This window comes from Lemur catta, chromosome 2 (genome assembly GCF_020740605.2).
Source record: "Lemur catta isolate mLemCat1 chromosome 2, mLemCat1.pri, whole genome shotgun sequence".
NCBI lineage: Eukaryota > Metazoa > Chordata > Mammalia > Primates > Lemuridae > Lemur > Lemur catta.
In genome coordinates this window covers 117,876,851-117,898,713 of record NC_059129.1, presented here as the reverse complement: position 1 = coordinate 117,898,713, position 21,863 = coordinate 117,876,851, and the positions used below count along the sequence as shown (strand labels likewise).

Below are 21,863 nucleotides of genomic sequence, written 5' to 3'. Positions count from 1 at the left end.
TACATTGTCTCAGACTTTGCAGGCTAGATTAGTATTCCCATTTTACAAATGAGAAAACTTTAAAGAACAAAGGTATGAAAAGATTTACCTTAAGATCACACATAGCTAATAAGTAACTGACTATGCTGGGAGTCAAGCCTGGATTTTCCACTGGATCCAGTGATGCATCTACACCACTGGGCTGGCTGGCGATAAAGTAAACACTTTTTTTAAATAGGAGTAGTTCTTACAGTTCAGATGAAGAGAAAATAATGCAGTTCTTTCAGCAAGGGCTAGGCTAACATCTTATTAATTTCATATCCACTCTCTTTCTGTTGCTCTATATTCTGATAGTAATATTTTGAATAACCTTATTGCATATGCACACCATAATAAAAATGGTTTATTACCTAATCTCTGTAATTTATGCTCATAAAGAAAGAGATACACTGGTCCCTGAACAATTATTTTGGTCTCTGTGGAACAAAATTAAATATTTTTTTCAAACTTCACCAATTAATCTTTTGTCCTCATTTGAGAACGTGTTGTTTTTATATAACTTTATGCTTGGATTACAATTTCACTTTCTGAGCACTGTACCAGAAATTAGATACATAAATCTCATTGTTAGATATTAAGGCTCTGTCTTTAGTTTGTTTCAAATTTTCGAGGTCTATATAGCAGCTAAATTTGATTCAAGATCAACCTGTTAGCACTTAGAGGAATTGTCCTTTTTCGGAAATTCTTTGAAAAATAGATGCTGTTGGATTTTGCTTTTTTCTATTTTGGTGTAGTATATTTGGCCTTTTTCAGATAGGATTTTTTAAATAAGAAAACATGATTGTTATGGTAGTTAATGAGTTTAGAAACAAAAGCCAGACAGACCTGCAGTTAAATTCCTTTCCCACCATTTGCTAGCTCTGTGACCTCCAGTGAGTTACTTACCTTCTCTAAAACATTGTTTTCTCATCTGTAAAATGGGGTGATTATAGCATCTGCCTCCAGTAAGGATTAAGTAAGATAATCTCTATAATGTGCTTAATATACTCTCTCACCCAGAGAGAACACTGAATACCTGTACAATTTTTGTTAGTGTTCTAGACCAAATTAATTTAAGTAAAAAGCAAAAGAGTGATTGGAAACCTTAAACCCTTTCGGAGTAGGGCCTCTGGCTTCTGTGGAGGGTGGCCTCAGAGGTTGGTGAGTATCTGCCATAGAGGTGGAAGCAGGTGGCATCATCCAGAGCACAATCGAGCCAGTTCTGATAAACAGTGCCTTTTCATTCATTCCTTCACTCATTTTTTAAAAAGTCTTTTCTCTTTGGTCTCTCATTTATCCTCCCTGCCTATAACAATATTCATTTAAAATTTTTTTTTTAATTTGTTGTTATTATTTTTTATAGAGGTGGGGTCTCACATGTTGTCCAAGCTGGCCTCGAACTCCCAGGCTCAAGCGATCCTCCTGCCTCAGCCTCCTGAGTCCCGGGGATTGCAGCTGCTCGCAGCTGCACCGGCTCATTCTTTTTAGGTTCCATGCCAGCCAACTACTGAGTGCCTTAAGCAAATGAAATGGAGGTTGAATGAGTCTTTTCAAGGGCATTCTTTTGTTCTTTCTTTAATCTCTACAGAGAAAAGTACAGCACTTTCTGAAAAGTACAAACATACAATGTGTTTGTGTGATATTTTAAACTACTTTTCAGTGCTCCATGGCTCCTGTAGGCCAGAGGTCTTTCCTCTGACACTTCTCCGCTCCTCTCCCTGCAGCCTAGTTCAGATGTGTGCCCTCTCTACTTCACTCTCCGGTGCCGTGGTCCTTAGTGGAAGCAAAGCACCATCTCAGGGTGCGCCAACCAAATGGAGAAACTTTGATAACAAGTCCTGTTGGATGTAGCTGGCCAACTGTGGTTATGCACAACTTATTTTTTTTAAATGAAATAAAAATTCTCTATGCTAGGGCTTTAATCTCTTATCTTCATGTACAACACAAATCTCAAAGAGTCATTTCTGTTTCAGGCCCTGCTTGAATTTCTCCAAAGAGTAATAGATAATAAAGAGAAGAATAAAATGACTGTCAAGAACGTAGCAATGGTCATGGCCCCTAATCTCTTTATGTGTAATGCATTGGGTTTGAAGTCCAGTGAACCACGAGAATTTGTAATGGCCGCTGGGACAGCAAATATCATGCACTTGTTGATTAAGTATCAAAAACTTCTGTGGACAGTAAGTCTATATTTTTAAACTCTTAACAATCCTATAATTTCTTAACGTAATTGTTTATAATGATTTTGAACATAATTTTATAAAGCTGATATGAAAATGTACTGTGCTTTTTTTCTTAATGATTTAGAAAACACATTGCACATTTGTTACCAGGTTTATTAAATTGCATTTGAAATTTGTGAGTGTAGAAATACTAAGGGTGTTTTACTCACATAGGTAAGGTAGGGCCTGTAAATTTCTATTTTAAAATCAAATTATGTCAAGAAAACATGCCTTGTAAGAAGTACTCCTTATTTATTTACTTTTGTCCATTTTCTCTTTTCTCAGTATTTAGGTCTGTTGCCTTTTTAAAAGCTCATGCAGTCTTGGCTTCAGATCATTCACAGATATTTTTCATAGACTCTTTATTTAAAGAGATACATTTTGTACCCTGATTGCTGATAATGGTTTCTTCTGTTTTACCCTTATTTTGAGCTTGAGTTTTGACAGATAATCAGAACGTGGTGGTGGAGGAGAGGCTTAGTTGATTAAGTTCTCATTTTCCAGTGGAATTTATAATTTTGCAAAGAGGTATCTTATACACATTTAGAAAAAATGACCTAAAGAAATTCCAAGCAAAATTATAATATTAAATATTTTAATCTCTTATTTGAAGAATCTCCGAATATTAATTTGTTAAGAAGAGCAATGATATCTAGATGCTGAAGTCTTTATTTATTTTTATATCCTATAAAAAGGCAACTGATGTAGATGATTTCAAATGCAGTTTTTTTAAAAAAAAAATTAATGTCCATTTATTAAATTTCTATTTTCTAAACGCCAAATTATCTCATGGTTACATTTTGGCAACCTAAAATATTTTGTTATTGTTAATGTGATTTCTTAGGATAGATTTTTCCTGGATTCTTCCCTAGCTACCTGTCAGCTCTTGTTTCTTGGGGAGTTGTTCTTCCTCTTGTGACAGCAGAGGGTAGCTGGTTGTTAGAAAGGGACTGCGGGTTAGCTAGCAGGGCTGTCGATAGGTGGCTGCAAAAGGGAAGACCTGCCGAGGTGGTGGCCTCTACTGCCAGTCGCCTCAGGGGGTCTCCAGCCTGGACATCCATGGCATGGAAGATGGCCACTATGTCCTTGAACTTCACAAAGCCTCTTTTGGAACCGTACACAGTGGGTGGTAAATTACATCACGTGGGTGCTCCGTACACCTGCTAAATGAATAATATGCATTTTCTTTTCACAGATTTAATGAATAGTACATGTAAAGTGGCAGTCTCTTATCAAAAAGACAAACCTTTTACTCTTCTCGAAATTTCAGAAATAAAGATAATTATTCCTGTAGTTTAAAATGATGCCATTAATTTTTCCTCCCCAAACTTAATTTGTTTTCTCTGTAGATTCCCAAGTTTATTGTCAACCAAGTGAGGAAGCAAAACACTGAAAATCATAAAAAGGATAAAAAAGCCATGAAGAAACTGCTGAAGAAAATGGCTTATGACAGAGAAAAATATGAAAAGCAAGATAAGAATACAAATGATGTAAGAAAATTTTGCACATATGCATTTCTTCAGACTTTAGTATTTTTTTAGTGTCCCCCCAAATGTTTTGTATGTTTTTATAGTATGACTTTCTAGCACTTTCTAGATGATGGTACTACTTGTAAGTGAAAGACATCAATAACAATAACAATCTCAATAGCAATTTCTATTACTGGTAATATCAGTATTAACAGTTGGGTAGGTATTGGTGACTCAGTATGTGAGTTGTTAATGGGGAACAAAGGAAGATAACAAGACAGAACTGTCTGAACACACACACACGACTTCTGCAAAGACTCTAGTTGCCCACTGAATGTGTAATGTGTAGTGAGTAAAGAATTCCTTGTGTGTGAACCACTGATCTTTTTCCTTAAATTTTCTAATCTGTAAAATGGGCAAAAGATAACCCAGATAAGCAAATAGGCTAATGTTCGTGTGTGTCTAGGATCATTCCTGGACTTCAATAAGTATTTGAAGGTTCTTAATTGTATCAGAAGGATTTAGGGAGAGTTATGTTAGGAAAAAGAAAATTAAGATGTTTCAAAAAATAAATATCTAAATATCAGTATTTACAAACTACTGTAAGAATATATTAAGAACTGGGTTTACAATATTGAAATACACATGAAAATACATTTAGGAAGTGAGTTACTAAAGCTCTAGTGTAAGATCATGAAACGAAAGGGTTTCTATTGTTCTGTTTAAGTGAATACACCCCTTCCCCACCACCACCGCTGTTGAAGTTGTTCAGTTACATGCTGACATCTTGTGGAATCATGTGAAAATGCAGTTATCAGCCTTTGATATTTCTGTTTTGGCTTGCTTAAGGATCCTGTAATTATAAAAATAATTATTTTTCCTGTATTGATAGTTTTCACCCTTAAAAAAATAATACTTTCTTGGCATGGCAAAATTTTAAATCGATTTTAAAGTATCTTTAAAAACAGAAAATTTAATAAAGGGAAATTGTAAATAGTGTTTATGGTTTTTGAGAAAGGGCTTAATATTATCATATGGCTAGAAAGGATTTTTTTTGAGATGTCATTTTTTGTTAACTTTAGAATGTTCTATCACCTCTTAAACCCTTGTAAATATGTGAATATCGTCTGTTTTGTAGCCCCTCTTATTCAGATTAACTTGTGACTTTATGGCCTTATCTTTTTTTATAATCCATGGCACTCTGAAGGTCAGTATCTATTCAAAGAGCCATTTGTAATGTACATGTTTACTAATAAATCTTTAGATAAAAATTAAAAGGTCACTTTTTGGAGATGTGAATATTTAAGTAATTTTGTTGTTTACAAAAATCCAGCATTAACTTGGATTTCTTTAGTTTGCACTTTGGGTTAATTAGGCATAAGCTGGTCTGAGAATTATCTCTGCACTATTTTAGAAGGGGCGTAGCTTAGAGATGCCAGAGGTGTGTGACTGGAGCCTGCCCAGGGGACTGTGGGCTATGACACAGGAAGTGGCATCGGAGATGCTTCACTGGGGAGTCACGCGATGTGAAAAACAAGTCTGTGTTATTCAGGTATCCCTAGAGGAGAGAGATCTAACCTAACCTGCAGGGGAAGCTTTTTGACATCACAGCCCACAGTGGAGGCCCATTTGGCCTGTCATTTTAGTTAAAAAAAACTTTTAATCAATTTCCAGAATTTTGTTTTCAAGTTGGTGTCATTTTGTTAGGGAGAATAAATATACATAAATATACATTGAAAACAATTACAGAACAACAAATAAAAGTTCAAGATAAGTTCAAATGCTGTGGATGGATGTGGTCGTAATCAGTTTTTTGCCTGTTGCTTACATCTGACAACTGCCAGAATTCTAAAACTAAAAGACTAAATGTAAGAGTTTGGACCACCATCTTAATGACACATGGATATAGGTGCAGCCCTCACCCCCTGGCAGTAGGGGGGCTACTTTCCGGCCAGGTAACAATCCTGTGGATTTGAGTAGCAGCTGTTGCCTTTGGCTGGAGCATGGGCCATTTACCTTGCTAGACACCATTCGCCCTCCTTCATTCTGCCTTTATTGCTTTACCTTCTTGACTCTCCCCTCAAATCATTTGGATATGCAGCATGAAATATAGGGCATGAAACTGCCTGGGATATTTTATTCACTTGATAAACAATTACTTGATGTGTGCCTACTGTGTGCCAGGCATTGTTCTTCAGCCCTTGAAATGCATTATTGAATAAACTACATAAAGATTGCTGTTCTTCTAGAGCTTAAATTCTACAAATAAAAATGAATATGGGAAGTAAATTACATAGTGTGTTAGTGTTTGGTCAGTGGTCTAAAAGTAATAAAAACAGAGTAGAAAAAGGGGAATGGAGAGGAGGAATCTCTTGCACTATGAGGTTGGGTAGTCTGGGAATCATTTATTCTGGTGAAGATATGAAGGAGGGCAGGGAGCTGAGCTGTGTGTATATCTCAGGAAGCTCATTGCAGGCAGAAAGAATAGTGTGTGCAAAAGCCTTAAGGCAGGCACTTGCTGAGGGTATTTGAGGACTAGCAAGGAGTGAATGTGGCTAGAATGAAGCCACAAGGGGAAGGCAGTGTGAGATGAGGTCAGAGGGGCAATGGGACCAAATCACGTAGGGCCTTGTAGACCATCTTCGGGAATTTGGATTTACCTTGAGTGACATGGGGGTTCTAAGCAAGGCTTGAAAACCTATACCATGTTTTAAAATGATCCTTTGGGCTGTTGTGTTGAGAATAGATTACAGGGGAGCAAAGATAGAAATAGGGAGACTATTTAGGAGGTTCTTGTAATGCAGGCAAAAAAATGATGGTGGCTCAGACCAGGGTATCAGCATTGGAAGTAGAGAAGTGGTTGGATTCTGGGTAATTTTTTTCAAGTTAGAGCCATTGGGATTTCTTGATGGAAAGGATGTGAGTTGTAAGAGAAATAAAGAAGTCAAAAGTGACTTGAGGGTTTTTGGCCTGAGAAATTGGAAGGATGGAATTGCCAGATAGGGAAGGTCACGATTTCAATTTGGTGACTGTTGAGTGTGAGATGTCTATTAGATCTCTAAGGGGAGATATTTGAGGGTGTTTGGAGGGAAAATCAGGTCACACTGACCGGCCTGTGAGGTGTGTAGAGAGAGAGGGGCAGAGGGGAAGCAGGAATGGGGTTTAAGAAAAAGCAAAGCTTCTATTCTGTGTACGGCAGGGAACTGCTGAAAGGCTGTGACTTCAGGAGTTACATATTATATTTGCATTTTAGAACAGTCAGATTGGAGGATTGTAAGATAGGAGATTAGGTTGGAGACACTGGGTAATTTCATTGTTGTTGGGATTATATAAATTTGAATTATATAAATTGGAATCTCTCCAGAGAACAGTTGGCATGTGGCAAAGGCCTGAAAAATATGCTCCTCACTGGACTCAGAAATTCATTCAAAGGGATAATAAGATGAGCATGCAAATATTTATGGTTAAGTTTATTGCCATTTTCTTTATTTATTTATTTTTTTTTTTTGAGACAGAGTCTCTCTCTGTTGCCCGGGCTAGAGTGAGTGCCGTGGCGTCAGCCTAGCTCACAGCAACCTCAAACTCCTGGGCTTAAGCGATCCTACTGCCTCAGCCTCCCGAGTAGCTGGGACTACAGGCATGAGCCACCATGCCCGGCTAATTTTTTCTATATATATTTTTAGTTGGCCAGATAATTTATTTCTATTTTTAGTAGAGACGGGGTCTCACTCAGGCTGGTCTCGAACTCCTGACCTGGAGCGATCCACCCGCCTCGGCCTCCCAGAGGGCTAGGATTACAGGCATGAGCCACCACGCCCGGCCTTATTGCCATTTTCTTTATACTGGCAAAAATTAGAAAAAAATCCAAAAGAATAGAGGTGGCTAGTTAAATACGTTATATCTATATAGTTAAATACCATGAAAATGTACAAGTATATATTTTGACATGAAAAGATACCCATAATATAATACTGTGTGAAAAAAGAAGTTGCAAATCAGTGAATAGTATATTGCTGTATTTGTAAGGAGTAACAATAACTATGATTTTTTCGAATGCTTTCCAGAGGTCAGGCATGATGCTAATCATTTTACAAACATTATCTCTTTTAATATTCATGGTAATCTAGTTGGCGTATATTATTGTCTAATTTTTTTCAGATGAGAAAAGTGGGAATTAGCAATCTTACTTAAAGTTATCTAGATAAGAAGTGGTGGACCCAGAATTTGAAACAAAATCAATATGACTTTAACTTCATGGACTCTTTACTATTATCTTCTATTTCCCCACAGATCACAGGCAAACTCTAAAAAGGATAGATACCAAAACCCTGGGTTTACCAGGGTGGTAATACAATGAACATGGATTACTGCTGTGACAAAATATGTTTTATATGTATCGTTTATAACAGTCCTGGACCAGAGCAACGGGGGAAAGGAAAAAGGTTTAGAATATGTGAGCCAGTAGGACACACAAGATGTGGACACTGATTGGATGTGAGCAGTGGGGAAGAAGGAGGAATCTAGAATGACTTGACCTTGGTGTGACTTTATCATCAAGGTAAATCATCAAGCAAAAGGAACAGACTTGAAATAAAGAGTTGATTTTTGACATTTTGGGTTGACATGCCTGTATGAGGGTTGGCTCCTTGGGCTTGAGGCTCAAGGAGCATCCAGGGTTGGAGGTGCACCTTTGGGATTAGCAAGGACATTGTAGTTGAAGGTGGAGAGTGTAAGAAATAAAAAGGCAAAGACAGATCTTTGCGGGATACCAATACTTAAGTAGTGGGCCATCGGAGAGGCTAAGAAATAATAGGAAGTAAGAGGGAGTTGAAGCATGTGTAGTGTCTCAGAAGCCCAGGCAGGAAGAGGCAAGTACGTAAAAGAGCTTAGTTAATGGTACCAAATGCTGCAGAGAGGCTGGGTGAGGTTGACAACAGATAAAGGTTTTTGCATTTGAAGTTCACTTATGACCTTCTCCAAAGCATGGTTAGTGGTTGTTGATGGAAGAAGCCAGATTGCCAGGGATTGGAGGGTGAAAAACAGAGTTTATACATTATGAAAATTCATTAAGGTAATATTTTTTTTAAAACACTCTGTGTGCTATGAGAGCTAACTATATATAATCAAAAGTTCATATTATTAAGACATGCTTGACTACGTAAATTAATAGTGTGAGCCAGGTTGCAGGACATACTTAATTTACCTAATAAGACAAATTTTTTAATTGACTGCAGCATGTTAATTGTTCGGTCCAAATGTGGATATTTGTAAGTACTAATAAGTCTTATCTATTAATTATAGTAGGAGTAAACAATTGGGGAAAAAAATAACAAAATTTTAGACCATTAAAATGATTATTTTCTGATAGCTTTTAACTTGTTAGAATTTCTTTTTCTCTTTCTCTCTCTCTCTCTCTCTCTCTGTCTCTCACACACACACACACACACACACACACACACACACACACCCAGAAGTCATGTGGCTTGAGGACATAAACCTAGCCCTGCCATTAATGAGTATGACAAGTCATTTTTACTTCTCTTTGCTTCACTTTCTTTTATAAAATGGTGGGGTAGGACCCCCACCCCTATTTGATGTGTATGTGAGTGAACACAAGTATTTAATTTTTTCACAGAATTTTTTAACACACACAAAAGTTGAAAAAGAACAGTATACAACCCCCCACAAACCTTCATTGCCAACAATCAGACACATTTTTCTGATCTCATTCCATCCTGTCTTCCACACCTTTTTTTTTTCCATTTAGTATGTTTAAGGAAATCCCAGAGATCCCATCATTTCCCCCCAATTACCTCACACTGCATTTCTCTCTGCCTAATAATGATGTAGGGGCAGCTTTGATGAGCACTTAGTTGTGAATTGCTGAATCATCCAGGCTTCAAGGTCATTGTGACTTAGATTTGTACGATCTTTCTTCTGCCTGTCCAGCTCACCTCTCCAAGGGAAGCCGTACATTTATGAGGGTGTGAGGGCCCAGTGTGGGGCTCCGTGAGACTTTGTGAAACGTGCCACGCTGCTCACCACATCTGGCCTCACTGGTCAAGGAGACAATATCTCTTGTAGGGTGAACATCAGTGTTAACTTGGGATGACCTAGTACCACATCCTTAATTTACAGTGGAGGAACACGAGGTTTAGAGAGCTTACGTGACTTGCTAAAAGTTCCTGAATGATCTTGTGACATTTTCAGGTTTAGGGCTTTGGACATGAAAAAGAAATCTGTTGCTGCCACCAGAAGAATCCTGGAGTTGGTAGCAGTGCGGGATAGATGCTGGGTCAGCTGTGGCCAGGGTTACATGCCTTTAGCTGCAACTCCAATTTAGAATCGCATCTCTGGTTTCACTTAACAGCTCTCACTCCAGACCGTTGTCACAGGTATCGTTTCAAGCATCTGCTTTAGGTCTGGAAACAGTGTCTGGATTTACTTAGGGACCCATGTGGAAAATCAAATTACAATGTCAAGCACAAAATCTTATTTCTTTTTATGACATTCTCTGATTTTTTTATAGTGTGTAAAAAATAGCATATTAAAAGAAAAAATATCAGAACTTATTTTATTAGAAATTAAATGGTTATTAACTATGGAAGTTATTGAAGGCCCTTCTTTAAAATTCTTTCAATCTGTGACTTAGATAATAAGTTTAAGGCATTTGGATAACAAAGACCCAATTATAATCAGAACACAGACAGCTGAAGATAGTAGAGAATTCCTTCTATATCAGCACCTCCCAGTATTGTCAGTTCAGACTAGAGTGATGAATGTGCCGTTTCAGTTTAAGATACCTTGCTAAAATGTCCTTGTTTAATTTTCTAAACTATGTGTTATATCTGGCCGCCTTTTAGAAAAAGCTGTGTTTCCAATTTGCCCTTTTGAAGATAAAAGGTTTTTCTGCAGCATTAAAAATGTCAGCTTTACATTTAAATTAGCTTTTAATGAAAAAGAAAAAGAAATTAATGTCTGTTTGAAAGTTCTGACATTAAGTTTCCAATCTTTAGAATAGAATGTGAAAATACGAGCAATGCAGTGTTTATACACACTGTATAGAAAAAAACTAAAATCATTTAATCAGATAATAAATAAAGTCAGATTTTAAAAAATATGCTTTAATATGTAAACCATGTGAGGACCATATGAGATCATTTTCTCTATTACAGTAATTTTGCATGCATAAGAAATTAACACTCTTGAAGTTGTAAAATCCTCTGTGACTAAACTGTAATGGTATGTTAGTCAAATACTACTCTTCTCCAGCCCTGCTGTGCAGCACATAACTTCAGTTCACAAGTACCACTGCCCCCCCTAAAATGCAGGACACAGAGTCACAGCTGTTAAACCAAAAAATGTGAAATAGGTTACAAAGATTATACGGAGCACAGACTCGGCTGTTATTATGGCTCAAGTTAAGAACAGACTGTTTGGCTTAATGATCAGGCGTGTTATGTCTTTCAAAGCTTGGCAGCTCAATGTAATTAGTATACTAATAGCTTCAGTATTTGATAGAGCATGATTCTAGAACTGAATAGTGGTTGTCATATACCATTTAAATGAGATCTCGGGCATCAATTTATTGTTTCTCATCTTTATGTAAAAATATCGGTTTGGCCTTCCTTGTCAAGATACCCAGCAAAAACTTTCCAGAAACAACTTTTTTTAATGAATTTTCTTTTTTTTTTTTTTTTTTTTTGAGACAGAGTCTCACTCTGTTGCCCAGGCTAGAGTGAGTGCCGTGGCATCAGCCTAGCTCACAGCAACCTCAAACTCCTGGGCTCAAGCGATCCTCCTGCCTCAGCCTCCTCAGTAGCTGGGACTACAGGCATGTGTCACCATGCCCGGCTAATTGTTTTCTATATTTTTAGTTGTCCAGCTAATTTATTTCTATTTTTAGTAGAGACGGGGTCTCGCTCTTGCTCAGGCTGGTCTCGAACTCCTGAGCTCAAACGATCCACCCACCTCGGCCTCCCAGAGTGCTAGGATTACAGGTGTAAGCCACCTCGCCCAGCCATTCCTGTCTTGTCTTGACAGTAGAGGGAATAACATGTGGTAAATAGAAGCAATTTGTTTCTTTTAGACATGTTCCTAAGATTATTTCTTTGCCATTATGGAAATGTATGTTGATATACTTTATTTTAGAGAAATTTTTCTATTGTTAATGTATCATTTCTAGTAAAAACTATTTCTCAGTGATCCATTTAATCAGTAGCCTTGATGGGTGGCTACCGACATGTGGCATGTAACTAGAATACAAGTGTAGTATATTAGGACCCCATCATACAGCAGATTCAGTGGAACAAAGAAATTCCTTTTGACCCTGCAGATCATGGAAGATTCCATGAGGTATTTGAGCTGGGCTTTGAAAATTGGATAGCAGAGAGATGTTTCAGAAGGGGAGTAGGACATACACAGAGATGGGAAAGTGTAGGGTGTTCATAGCAAAATTTGGCCTTTTCTTAGTCTAAACAGTAGAAGGTGCCACAAGGAATAGTGGGGGGAAGGGCAGGGAGCACACTAAGGTTGGCATCTCCCTGAGCTCTCTGTGGTAGTACATTATTTTTCTGGATCATTCTAGTTTTATAACTCATTTATCGTGGACCTTCTATATATAAAAACTTAATCATATCATCTTACTTTAAATGTCAGCATAGATTTGGCTGCCTTTTTTAATTCTAGGGCTGGGTAAGATGTAATTATGGGAACATTTTTTGTCACTATTACTGCCATCAAACAAAACTTATGTGTAAGGATATTTGACAGTATGACTTGACCAGGATTTCCTAACTTTTTAACATCAGCATAAAGCATATGGTTATCTGTAAACCCTGGCCTGCCATTAAGGTCCCTCCATAAAATAATAGTAATGATGATGATGATGATAACAAACAGAATCCAAGGTTGCCAATATTGTACCCCTTACTGAGTAGACAAGGGGTTTTATGAGCACAGTCTCAGTGCTTCATATGTTGCTGTTACAGTTTTCACTCTGACATTAAAGTGTCAGAGTGTCGGCTTATTGTTTTTTTTACCACTTATGAGGAAACAGGTGAGCCCATACCAGCAGGTAGAAGGGCCACCATAGGAAATAAGCTAGATATCAAACCCAAAAGGAAAGTTCATATAGTAGTTTACATAGTCCCTGAGTTTTTAGTTACACCATTGATTTAATAACTTTTTTGAAAGGAACAAGGTAACCCTACCACATGAAATGCCCCATCCGTTGTAAGAAGCATTGTATTTTCCAAAGTGTTACAAATGAACATAAAATCTGTCACAGAATCAAGGAAAAAGGTAAACTATGATGGCATCCTAGGAGCAAGGTCAAGGTCAAAGCCATAGACTAGACTAAGGTATCAGGCCAAACTATGTGACCCAGAAAGTAGAAGTCAAAGAACCAAGCTAAGGGGCCAGGCTGGATAGAGAGATTGAGCAGGAGTCCAGGGGTCTGAGCAGGGTTGGAATTGGGGGTTTGGAATTGGGAGGTTGGAGTTAGGGTGTCCTTTAAGGATTGAGTTGAACATCATACTTCCCGGAAGGGATGTTAGGTGAGGACACTACGACCACAGTTCCTCACCCAGCAGGTCACCCTTGGGAAGCCTCAGAAGACTGTCTGTCTTTGTCTAGATTTGGAGTAAGTGTGCGCTGTGGCCTCCACTGAGTGTTCAGGTGAGGGGGGTGGGATTTCTGAGGCTGGAGGTCGGGCCCTCTTTGCTATGTTCACAGGGCTTGCGGCGGTCCATGGATTACCCGATCCTGTGCTCACTGCACAGCCTTATACAGTCTTACATAGTGTTGCTTCTTTTCTTTGTTATTCCCACACTCGGTCTCTGATATTACCGAGAAGCAATATTAAATCTTTTGGGGACACCTACAGTTTTATGCAGCCTGATTCTAAAGGGATATTATTTTTGTTGAGCTTTGAAAGAAAGCACATTAATGGCATCTGTGGTATATCTGTGTTTGATGTTTAAAAATCAAGAGCAATTCAAGACCATGTACATTAAAAAAAAAAGACATGATATTGTGGGCACAAAAATAATATTGTGCAATAAAGGATTTGTGTCTTATTTATCTACTCGGTAAGTAAGTAGACCTAGCACAGTATCTGGTACTCAGTAGATGCTTAGTACATTCTAGTTCAATTGAAAAGGTATTTGTAGTATTTAAAGCATTGTCATAAAACATGATTTGTGTATGCTGTTTGTTTTAAGATCTAAGACATATGGTTATAAATAATAAATTAGTATTTGTTTTATCAGAACCATTTAGGAATTAGTTAAGCTTAATATCTTTAATGCTATAGCTGACATTTAGATATTACAAACCTCATAAACTTTCACTGATATCCCCAAATTCATAAAATATTCTTCACCTCCATGGGCAAAGGGCTTAGAATTGGTCATCGTAAGTTCAAAGTATATAGTCAAAAGTGTAAGCTCATTAACCAAATGGGGAGCAGACACAATGCAAATAGATTAGGAAAGTATGTTTCTTTTTTTTTTTTTTTTAAACACTCTGGGACAAAAAATTTTTGTGAAATTTTGTGAATGTGCAGGAAGATTTTTAAAACGCGCACAAAGTAACTTCTTCCTGATTCAATTTCATAAATTGCTACGTGAAGAAGCACCCTCTAGTAGGTAATACTCAGAAATCAGCACTTAATATGGCAGTAATGGTTATTGCTGTCATTCTTTACATCTTTAAAAATAATTAAGCATTACTGCACAGGCATTATAAAGTTCCCCTATCACCATTAAGAGGATATTTGAGGTTTGATGTAATTTAGCAAATTACATTATACAGTAGTTAAGGTTTTTATGTAGTGAAGTAAAATGCATAGTAGTTAAGCACACTTGCCATATAATGCATTGTACAGAGTTACATGTTCCAGCTGCTGCCAGCTTTGTTCCAGTGTCATTATTGCTTTGCAGGCTGACGTTCCTCAGGGAGTGATTCGAGTGCAAGCTCCCCATCTTTCGAAAGTTTCCATGGCAATACAGCTAACTGAAGAACTAAAAGCCAGTGATGTACTTGCCAGGTTTCTCAGCCAAGAAAGGTAGAGGCCTGTTTTGTGTTAATTATTTCATGGTATAACTCACGTGCTCTTCCTCCCCCTCCTCTTCCTCCCCTCCCTCCTCCTCCTCTTCTCCCTCCTCCTCCTCTCTCTCTCTCTCTCTCCCCTTCTCTCTCTTTTTCTTTAACTATGGGGTGGTATGAAGTGCTTAAAAATTTTGTCTTCTCAGAAGAAGAGCAGAGCAGACTGAACAATTAGACTGTTGGAATGAGTTTGGTTCATTTGATGTAGTTGTGTTCAGGTTGAGCCCGATTCAGACAGGCTCTCGAGCTTCCTTCACTGGGCCTGCCATGTGCTTGGCAAAGGAGGCCACTCAGTGTTCTTTCCAGAATGTTGATTGGAGGTTAATTACTGTTTGTAGGCTGTAAGGAAAATTACTAATTAGGATGCAATGGGATTAAAATAAAGAAAAGGCACAACTTAATATGGGAAATATACAGAATAAAAAATACTCAAATTTGAAAACAAAAATCCATGAAAAACTGAGAGAGGACGGCCAGTCCCTTGAGCTCTCAAGTCCCAAGGGGAGAACCTACTGTCCTCATTAAGGGCAAGTCCTTCACCTCTATTTTGGGATGGATGGGGCAGGGAGAGTCCTTTGAAAGCTGTTAGCCTCCCTCTGCCTATGCTAGAGCACACACTTTCCAAAACATCTTGCAGTATCTTTCCTTGAAATTTAGAGGTTCAAACAAAGTACACTGAATTTTCAGGTTTTACCCTTTACGTTCCTGTTTTTAGCTAAAGTCATGTTTTCCTGTCCTCCCCACCCCCATTTTCACTCATTGAAACAAACTAATCTAAATATTTAAAAAGAGAAGGAAATCTGGAGCATCAACATCTTGCTTTATGAATACTCTGTTTTTGGCCTCTTGTTGAATTTAATTTCATTCTAATATTTGGGAGCTTCAATCAAGCTTTCTGCCAAAGCCTCTCCAATTTTAATACAGTATCACAAGTATTTAATATGTTTCTGCTCTATTTAAGGCCTTCTGCTAGGTACTGGAAGAAGGAGTATAAACGTATATTTTAAAGTACCTTCCCTCAGGGTTTGTAAATTGGGAGAAGGGATGAATCCGTGCAGCTAACAGATGGTGTTGAAATGGGAGAGAGGCTTATTGGTAATATCTGGGCTTTCAGTAAACCAGCATAAACTTCCCTTGCAATAACACTCTGATGTAAGTACTGTCATTACTTTCTAGTGTTAAGAAAACTGAGATTTGTAAGGTCATACGTGTTTCATAGGTCTGGAATTCTAAATCTGTGGTTTCTGTCTCCAAAGGCAGTCCCTTAGCCACTCTCCACACTGGTGGCAGGGTCTAGAGAGCATCACGAATCTGGGGGCCACTGGTGCAGAGTCTGGGAGTAGATGGTCCCTTGACATTAAGTCCTGGCAGCAGTAGAATTTCTCAGGTGTCTTTGCTCCCTACGGGGTCTCTCAGCTTCACTGGAGTCCATCCGATTCCTCCCTATTCCCCGTCTTCAGTTCGTAGGTACCAGCTTTTGCCATTCTTCCCACGAGGGATGATGTCCCGTCCTCTCCCAGAATGTGTACCTGAAGATCTGGCCAGACTTCAGATTTAAGCAACTCTTCCATCTTCCAAGCTAGACACAGTTAACTTACACAGTATTTACTTTCAGTACTCAAGTGCTTGATTTAGTCTGTGCCTTTGTTCTGCTATTTGCTGATAATGTAAGATGTGACTATGAAGCTGTATCATATCTTCAACTGTGACTAATATCAATATTTAGGCCATCACATGAAACAATAGTAGATCCACCATTATAGAAAGCATCATCTTTGTGACAACTGCTCTTCACATATTTGGATTTTCTGCTTGTGGTGCTTTTATTAAAGAAGCACTTGCTGCCTTCTTAGTTCCTTCTTCTACCTCCTCTCTCCTTCTGTCCTCCTCCACCCAGAGGGAAGTCTGGGAAGCTTCTCTCTCCATTTACTTCTTTTTTCCCTTTTCTTATGCTTGGGGATGCCAGAGACAGACATTCAATGTGGATTCAAAACTAGCAATTCCTGTTTCACCTTAGGCTAGTTTTATGGTCGCTATTTAAGTCCAAGTTCCTCATTTGTAAGAGTGGACCACACTAGGACTTACCTTAGAGTCTTACGATAATTAACTAGGAAAATGACCAAGAAGCACAGAGCACTGTCTGTCTGGGCACTTAGTAAGTAAAATCCTCAGTAAATGTTCATATGTATCTTTTTTTTTCCTACCACATTGCCATGCTTCTTCCATTTGTATTCCACCTGTGTGGGAGCAGTTGGAAACCCTTTTTCCTCCCATTCTTTCTCTCCCCCCACTTTCTCAACTGGAGCCAACGAACACATGAATGACAAAAAATAAATGTACAATCAATTGCACATTCATCCACCAGTCTTTGATAAAGGGTTGTTGCCTTTTCTTTATTTATGAGTTTGTTGATTAGTATTGTGCAAAAGCTTTCATATGCCAGGAAATTCAGTTCATATTTCTTTAAAGTGGAACAAGAACATAGATTCTTGAGAATCAATCTGAGAGCAATATCTGACTATTTTTTTTTAATCAACTCTCCTGAAACGTTCAACTTGGTTTTCACAGAAACAGCGACTCTTTTTATACTCATGGTTGATTAGGTTATGTACTATGTTATAAATAAGAACCATTATTAAATTATTTAAATTAAAAAAATAACCCTACACCTGGTTGGAAACAAAGTGAGTTGACACTTGGCTAGGAGGCAGTGCCACAGGTGGAACTTAAGAGTGAAGGCCTGTACAGCCCTGAGCATCCGGGTGCCAGGGTCACAGGGTGGTAGAGAACGGGGAGATGGCCAGATGAGCCATTCCGTGGTTGGTTAGGAAAGCTGCTCCTGTAACCACATTTCTCCTAACAGCTTGAATACAAGCCAGACCTCATTTTCTCTTCTTAGTTCCAGAGAGTGTCTTCAGGGCCTTATAGTGGTGGTTCAGTTCACAAACCTTTCCATGCATCAGAATCCACTCTAGAGCATTTCAAAGCAGATTCTTGGGCTTCGTCCTAGACCTATTAAATCAGTTTCCAAAGCTCTATATCTGAATTTTTAGCAGGTTTCTCAGGTGATTCTTTTACAGAAAGATTTGACACCCACTGAGTTTGACCAATTTTTATGTTTGAACCTAATGTTCTAAAAGAGTTTATTCTTTGAAGAGTGTAAATCTGTAAACACAACCTGCTTGGTAAAGTCAAGTCTTCGTAATGACATAATTTACTTCTGCTGTCAGTGTTTGTACCTCCCACGTTTGAACAGCCAACACAGAGCGTGCCTTATTCCTCACATTCATCTTACACGCTATTAAGGGTGTCAGCACAGCAAACCCGTGGTAAATACTTATTGAATAAGCACAATGTGAAAACTAAGTTGGAAACATTTCTTTTTATAGTTTTCTGAAGACCATTTTGGCCCCTATGCATAGTAGATAATCATATTAATAATTGATTGGCAGCTAAATGTTAACTTTTCAATTGTCCAAATTTAGATACTGATTTATTACTTTGCCTTCAGATATATGATTCCATTTGTTTATTTTAATTTACAGGTGTGATACTTTTATTACCTATTCAGCATATTTAACAGATGGGAAAATACAAATGTGTAGATAATTACGGTGTGTCTAAGTTATGAATTTTCCATACCAGCCAGAATTCCCCAAGCACGTTAAAGTGATTTACTTGCAAGCTGTTTGATGATACAACTAATCAGTTTGTTTTGTCCTTAATAGTGGGGTTGCCCAGACACTCAAGAAAGGGGAAGTTTTTTTGTATGAAATTGGAGGAAATATTGGTAAGCACATTTTTTTTCTCTTTGCATTCCATATGCTGATTTGACATTGCCAGCGATTATTATTTATATCTTTGGAGGGAAAAAAGGGAAATCAGAAGTAAAATGTTACATGCTTTATAGCTGCTGAATATTGTGGGTTTGTTTAATGGTCTGACCTTTCTCTTCAGGCTCTATTTGAGCTCCTTCTGTACAAATGCCCATCTGTGTTCAACCTCAGCCAAGTCAAGTTCCCTATATGATAGGAGTAATTTCTAGCATGGTTAATGATGCAAGTTTTTTGAAACTTCTTTCTTTTTTTATGTGACTCATGTCACATAATAAAGGAAATAGTTAGGCTTATTTGAGAATAAGATAACACTTTATCATAGGTACAGTGTTAGATATTTTTAGTAAAAACACAAATAATTTTGGCCATAGTTGATTTCCTGCTAAATTTTATATGCATACACACACACACTCTCTCTCTCTGACATTAACATTAGTAATGTAGGAAATGGAAATAGAATAAATGAAGTAATTTAGACTGTGTTCTATAATTTATTTTGCCCTTTTGTAATTATCGGTGGATCTCACCTCTTTTTTAAAATTTAAAGGAAACTTTTTATCTTTTTTTGACTCTGAAAATGGTAAGGGTAAAATCGTTAAGAAATAAGTGAAATAATGTTGAATTCAAAATAGTAATTGGAAATAATTTTAAGATGAGTTTTGTTGAATTTTTTTCTGGGACTTAAAACTGTTAGTAAATATTGAAAGTGGAATACAGGAATATGAAGGCTCATTCTTAAATTTAAATAAACCACAACTCCACTCGAAACCAGGAATTGTTAACTCTATTAGTAAAGCTTATGTAAATGTGAATATAATTGATTCTTCATTTTACTATTAGATCTTGGAAATTAAGTGTAGTTTCTTAGGTGGATTCAAAACCGTTGCCAGTATTAATAAAGTTGAATAAATGTCTAAGAAACCATTTAAAGCCCATCGTACAAACTATTTTCAGTTTCCTAAATTAATGTGAAACCTGTTCATTTAGAGAAAGACTATCAAATGGACTTTTGCAATATTTTGGCTGATTCTTATAATATTATGAGAAACAGGAAACAAGGAGAAGTAGTTTGGAGTCTAAGACTTAAGAGTTAAATCATTAGGCTTCAGTTTAAAATTGCATCCCAGTCTACCCACTGTGTTAAACCGATACATCTGTTTAATAGGGGAACGCTGCCTCGATGACGACACTTACATGAAGGACTTATATCAGCTCAATCCAAATGCTGAATGGGTTATAAAGTCAAAGCCATCGTAGAAGACTTAACAAGCTGCAGATAACCACCATGGGGACTTCTGTGATAATTCTTGCTGAGTCAAGAGTGTAAATAAAAGAAATGGCAGGACTCTCATTCGATTGTACCCAACTATTAAAAAGTGACACTCTCAAGCCTTAAAAAGTCGTAGATTTATGCTGCTGCCAGAATTATGTTAATTATTATTAATATTATTATAAAAAATGTTTCTGAAGTGGGACGAAAGAGGCTTAATTAAATTATGTGCTAGTTTTATATTCTCTGTGAAATGTGTCCAGACATGACATAGTTTTTTTTTAATATGAAAATATAGTCTCTTCTCGCTCACTTTTTTCCTCCTAAAATCATATATACTATAATATATGCTTCCTCACCTTTATTACCTCCTCACCTCTGCCGTCCCCCAGTTAGGTTTGCTTTTTAACCAAAAAGATAAATACCAGATCTGGCAAGTTGTGAAGACAGCACATATTAAAACGTACCTAATTTCATAGTATTCCTGTCACTGGAATGTTAGTATTCATCTCTTTGAATCATTTGTTTAAATAATAACATTCTGCTTCTTCCTGCTGTATCACATGAGGTGATTTGCATTTTTTTTCAGTTCATCTGACATATGTGCACAGAACTGTATCCACGATCAAGAAAATAGGGCTGTCAGAAGCTGCCAGTTATTACTGAACCATTAAATACTTATATACTAAGAATAAATAAAATATGCCCATGTGAAATAACTGGATTATGGATAAAAAGAGAGTAAAAGCCAGATCACTCTGTGCATGCTATACTCTTCCAAATGGAATTGAAAAAGTCATCGCTGGCTTTACCTGTTGTCATATGAGCATTATAAATATGCATGATAGCATAATCCAGTAATGGTTGAAGAATGTATTCTACTTAAATAGGGATTTTTTTTTTTTACTCCTGAATAAGTCTCCTGGAAGAGTGAGTTATTCTTCTGGGTATGACACAGTCATGTGAACAAGCTTTTCTTTGTGCACTTACTTTAATCAGAGTAAATTTATTAAAATGTTGTGGAAAGTACTATTCCCAGGGATTTTAATGCACACACCATATTGTGACAAGAGATGAGCCTCTGTACTGTAAATAAGAGAAATGAAGTAAGAGAAATGTTAAATATTTTATGAGTTTAGAGTATAGTAAATAAAAGGTGATGTACGTGAATACAGCACAAACCGTGTTTATGATACTTTTAGTAGTACTTTAGGAAAACTACACATTCTCAGAAGCTCTTGATGTCAGTCTGTCTAATTAGGAGAGAAAATGCTGTTAATGAGAACAGTCATATATTTTTAGCATATAATTACAAGAGCAGCCTGTGGATATGATCACTTAAATAATTTTGTGGTGATTTGTGCCATTGCTTTTTTATTTAAAAAGAAATTTTGTAATTAAATGCCTTTTTCAAAATTATCTTCTCTTGGAATCATTACTTTTAATCTTGTGTGTTTGAGTCTATTTTTGCTTTTTCTTTTTTCATTAATATTATTTTTAGTTGACAAATGGACTGTTTTTGTTGTTGTTAAAAGTCATTTCTATTCTTTCATTTCTTCTGTTGCTCCTGTATTTTTAAAGTGGAAACACGTGTAAGGAGATATAAACTTTCCTTCCTTAGTTTTTTCCTTATGCAGATTTCTATTAGGAATTTCAAAACACACTGTTTACTGTTTCTGGTTTTGACAATATGTATTAATTTTGCAATTAGCAAAATGATGCTTTATTAGTGGTGTGATGAAAACAACATTATAAAAGAAAAATTAAGTGCTTAAAACATTTTATTAGTGGTGTGATGAAAACAACATTATAAAAGAAAAATTAAGTGCTTAAAACATTTTAGGAGCATACAACTTCAAAAAAAGACAGCAATGAATATGATGATTTAAATAAGAAGTTTTTTAAACATATGTCAGCTAATTTTCACCACACTTACTGC

At 37.0% G+C, this 21,863-nt stretch overlaps 1 protein-coding gene across 2 annotated transcripts in view; it reads left to right on the top strand.

Moving 5' to 3' along the window:
* Positions 1-21,343, top strand: part of ARHGAP18 (Rho GTPase activating protein 18) — a 119,574-nt gene extending 98,231 nt beyond the window's left edge. For both annotated transcript variants that reach the window (XM_045544337.1, XM_045544338.1), the window contains exons 11-15: positions 1,992-2,198; positions 3,590-3,730; positions 14,653-14,777; positions 18,547-18,608; positions 19,820-21,343. In XM_045544337.1, coding sequence (XP_045400293.1) covers positions 1,992-2,198; positions 3,590-3,730; positions 14,653-14,777; positions 18,547-18,608; positions 19,820-19,911 — 627 coding nt within the window. In that variant the 3' untranslated portion in view covers positions 19,912-21,343. The remainder of the gene's footprint in view (positions 1-1,991; positions 2,199-3,589; positions 3,731-14,652; positions 14,778-18,546; positions 18,609-19,819) is intronic.
* Positions 21,344-21,863: the final 520 nt, after the last annotated feature.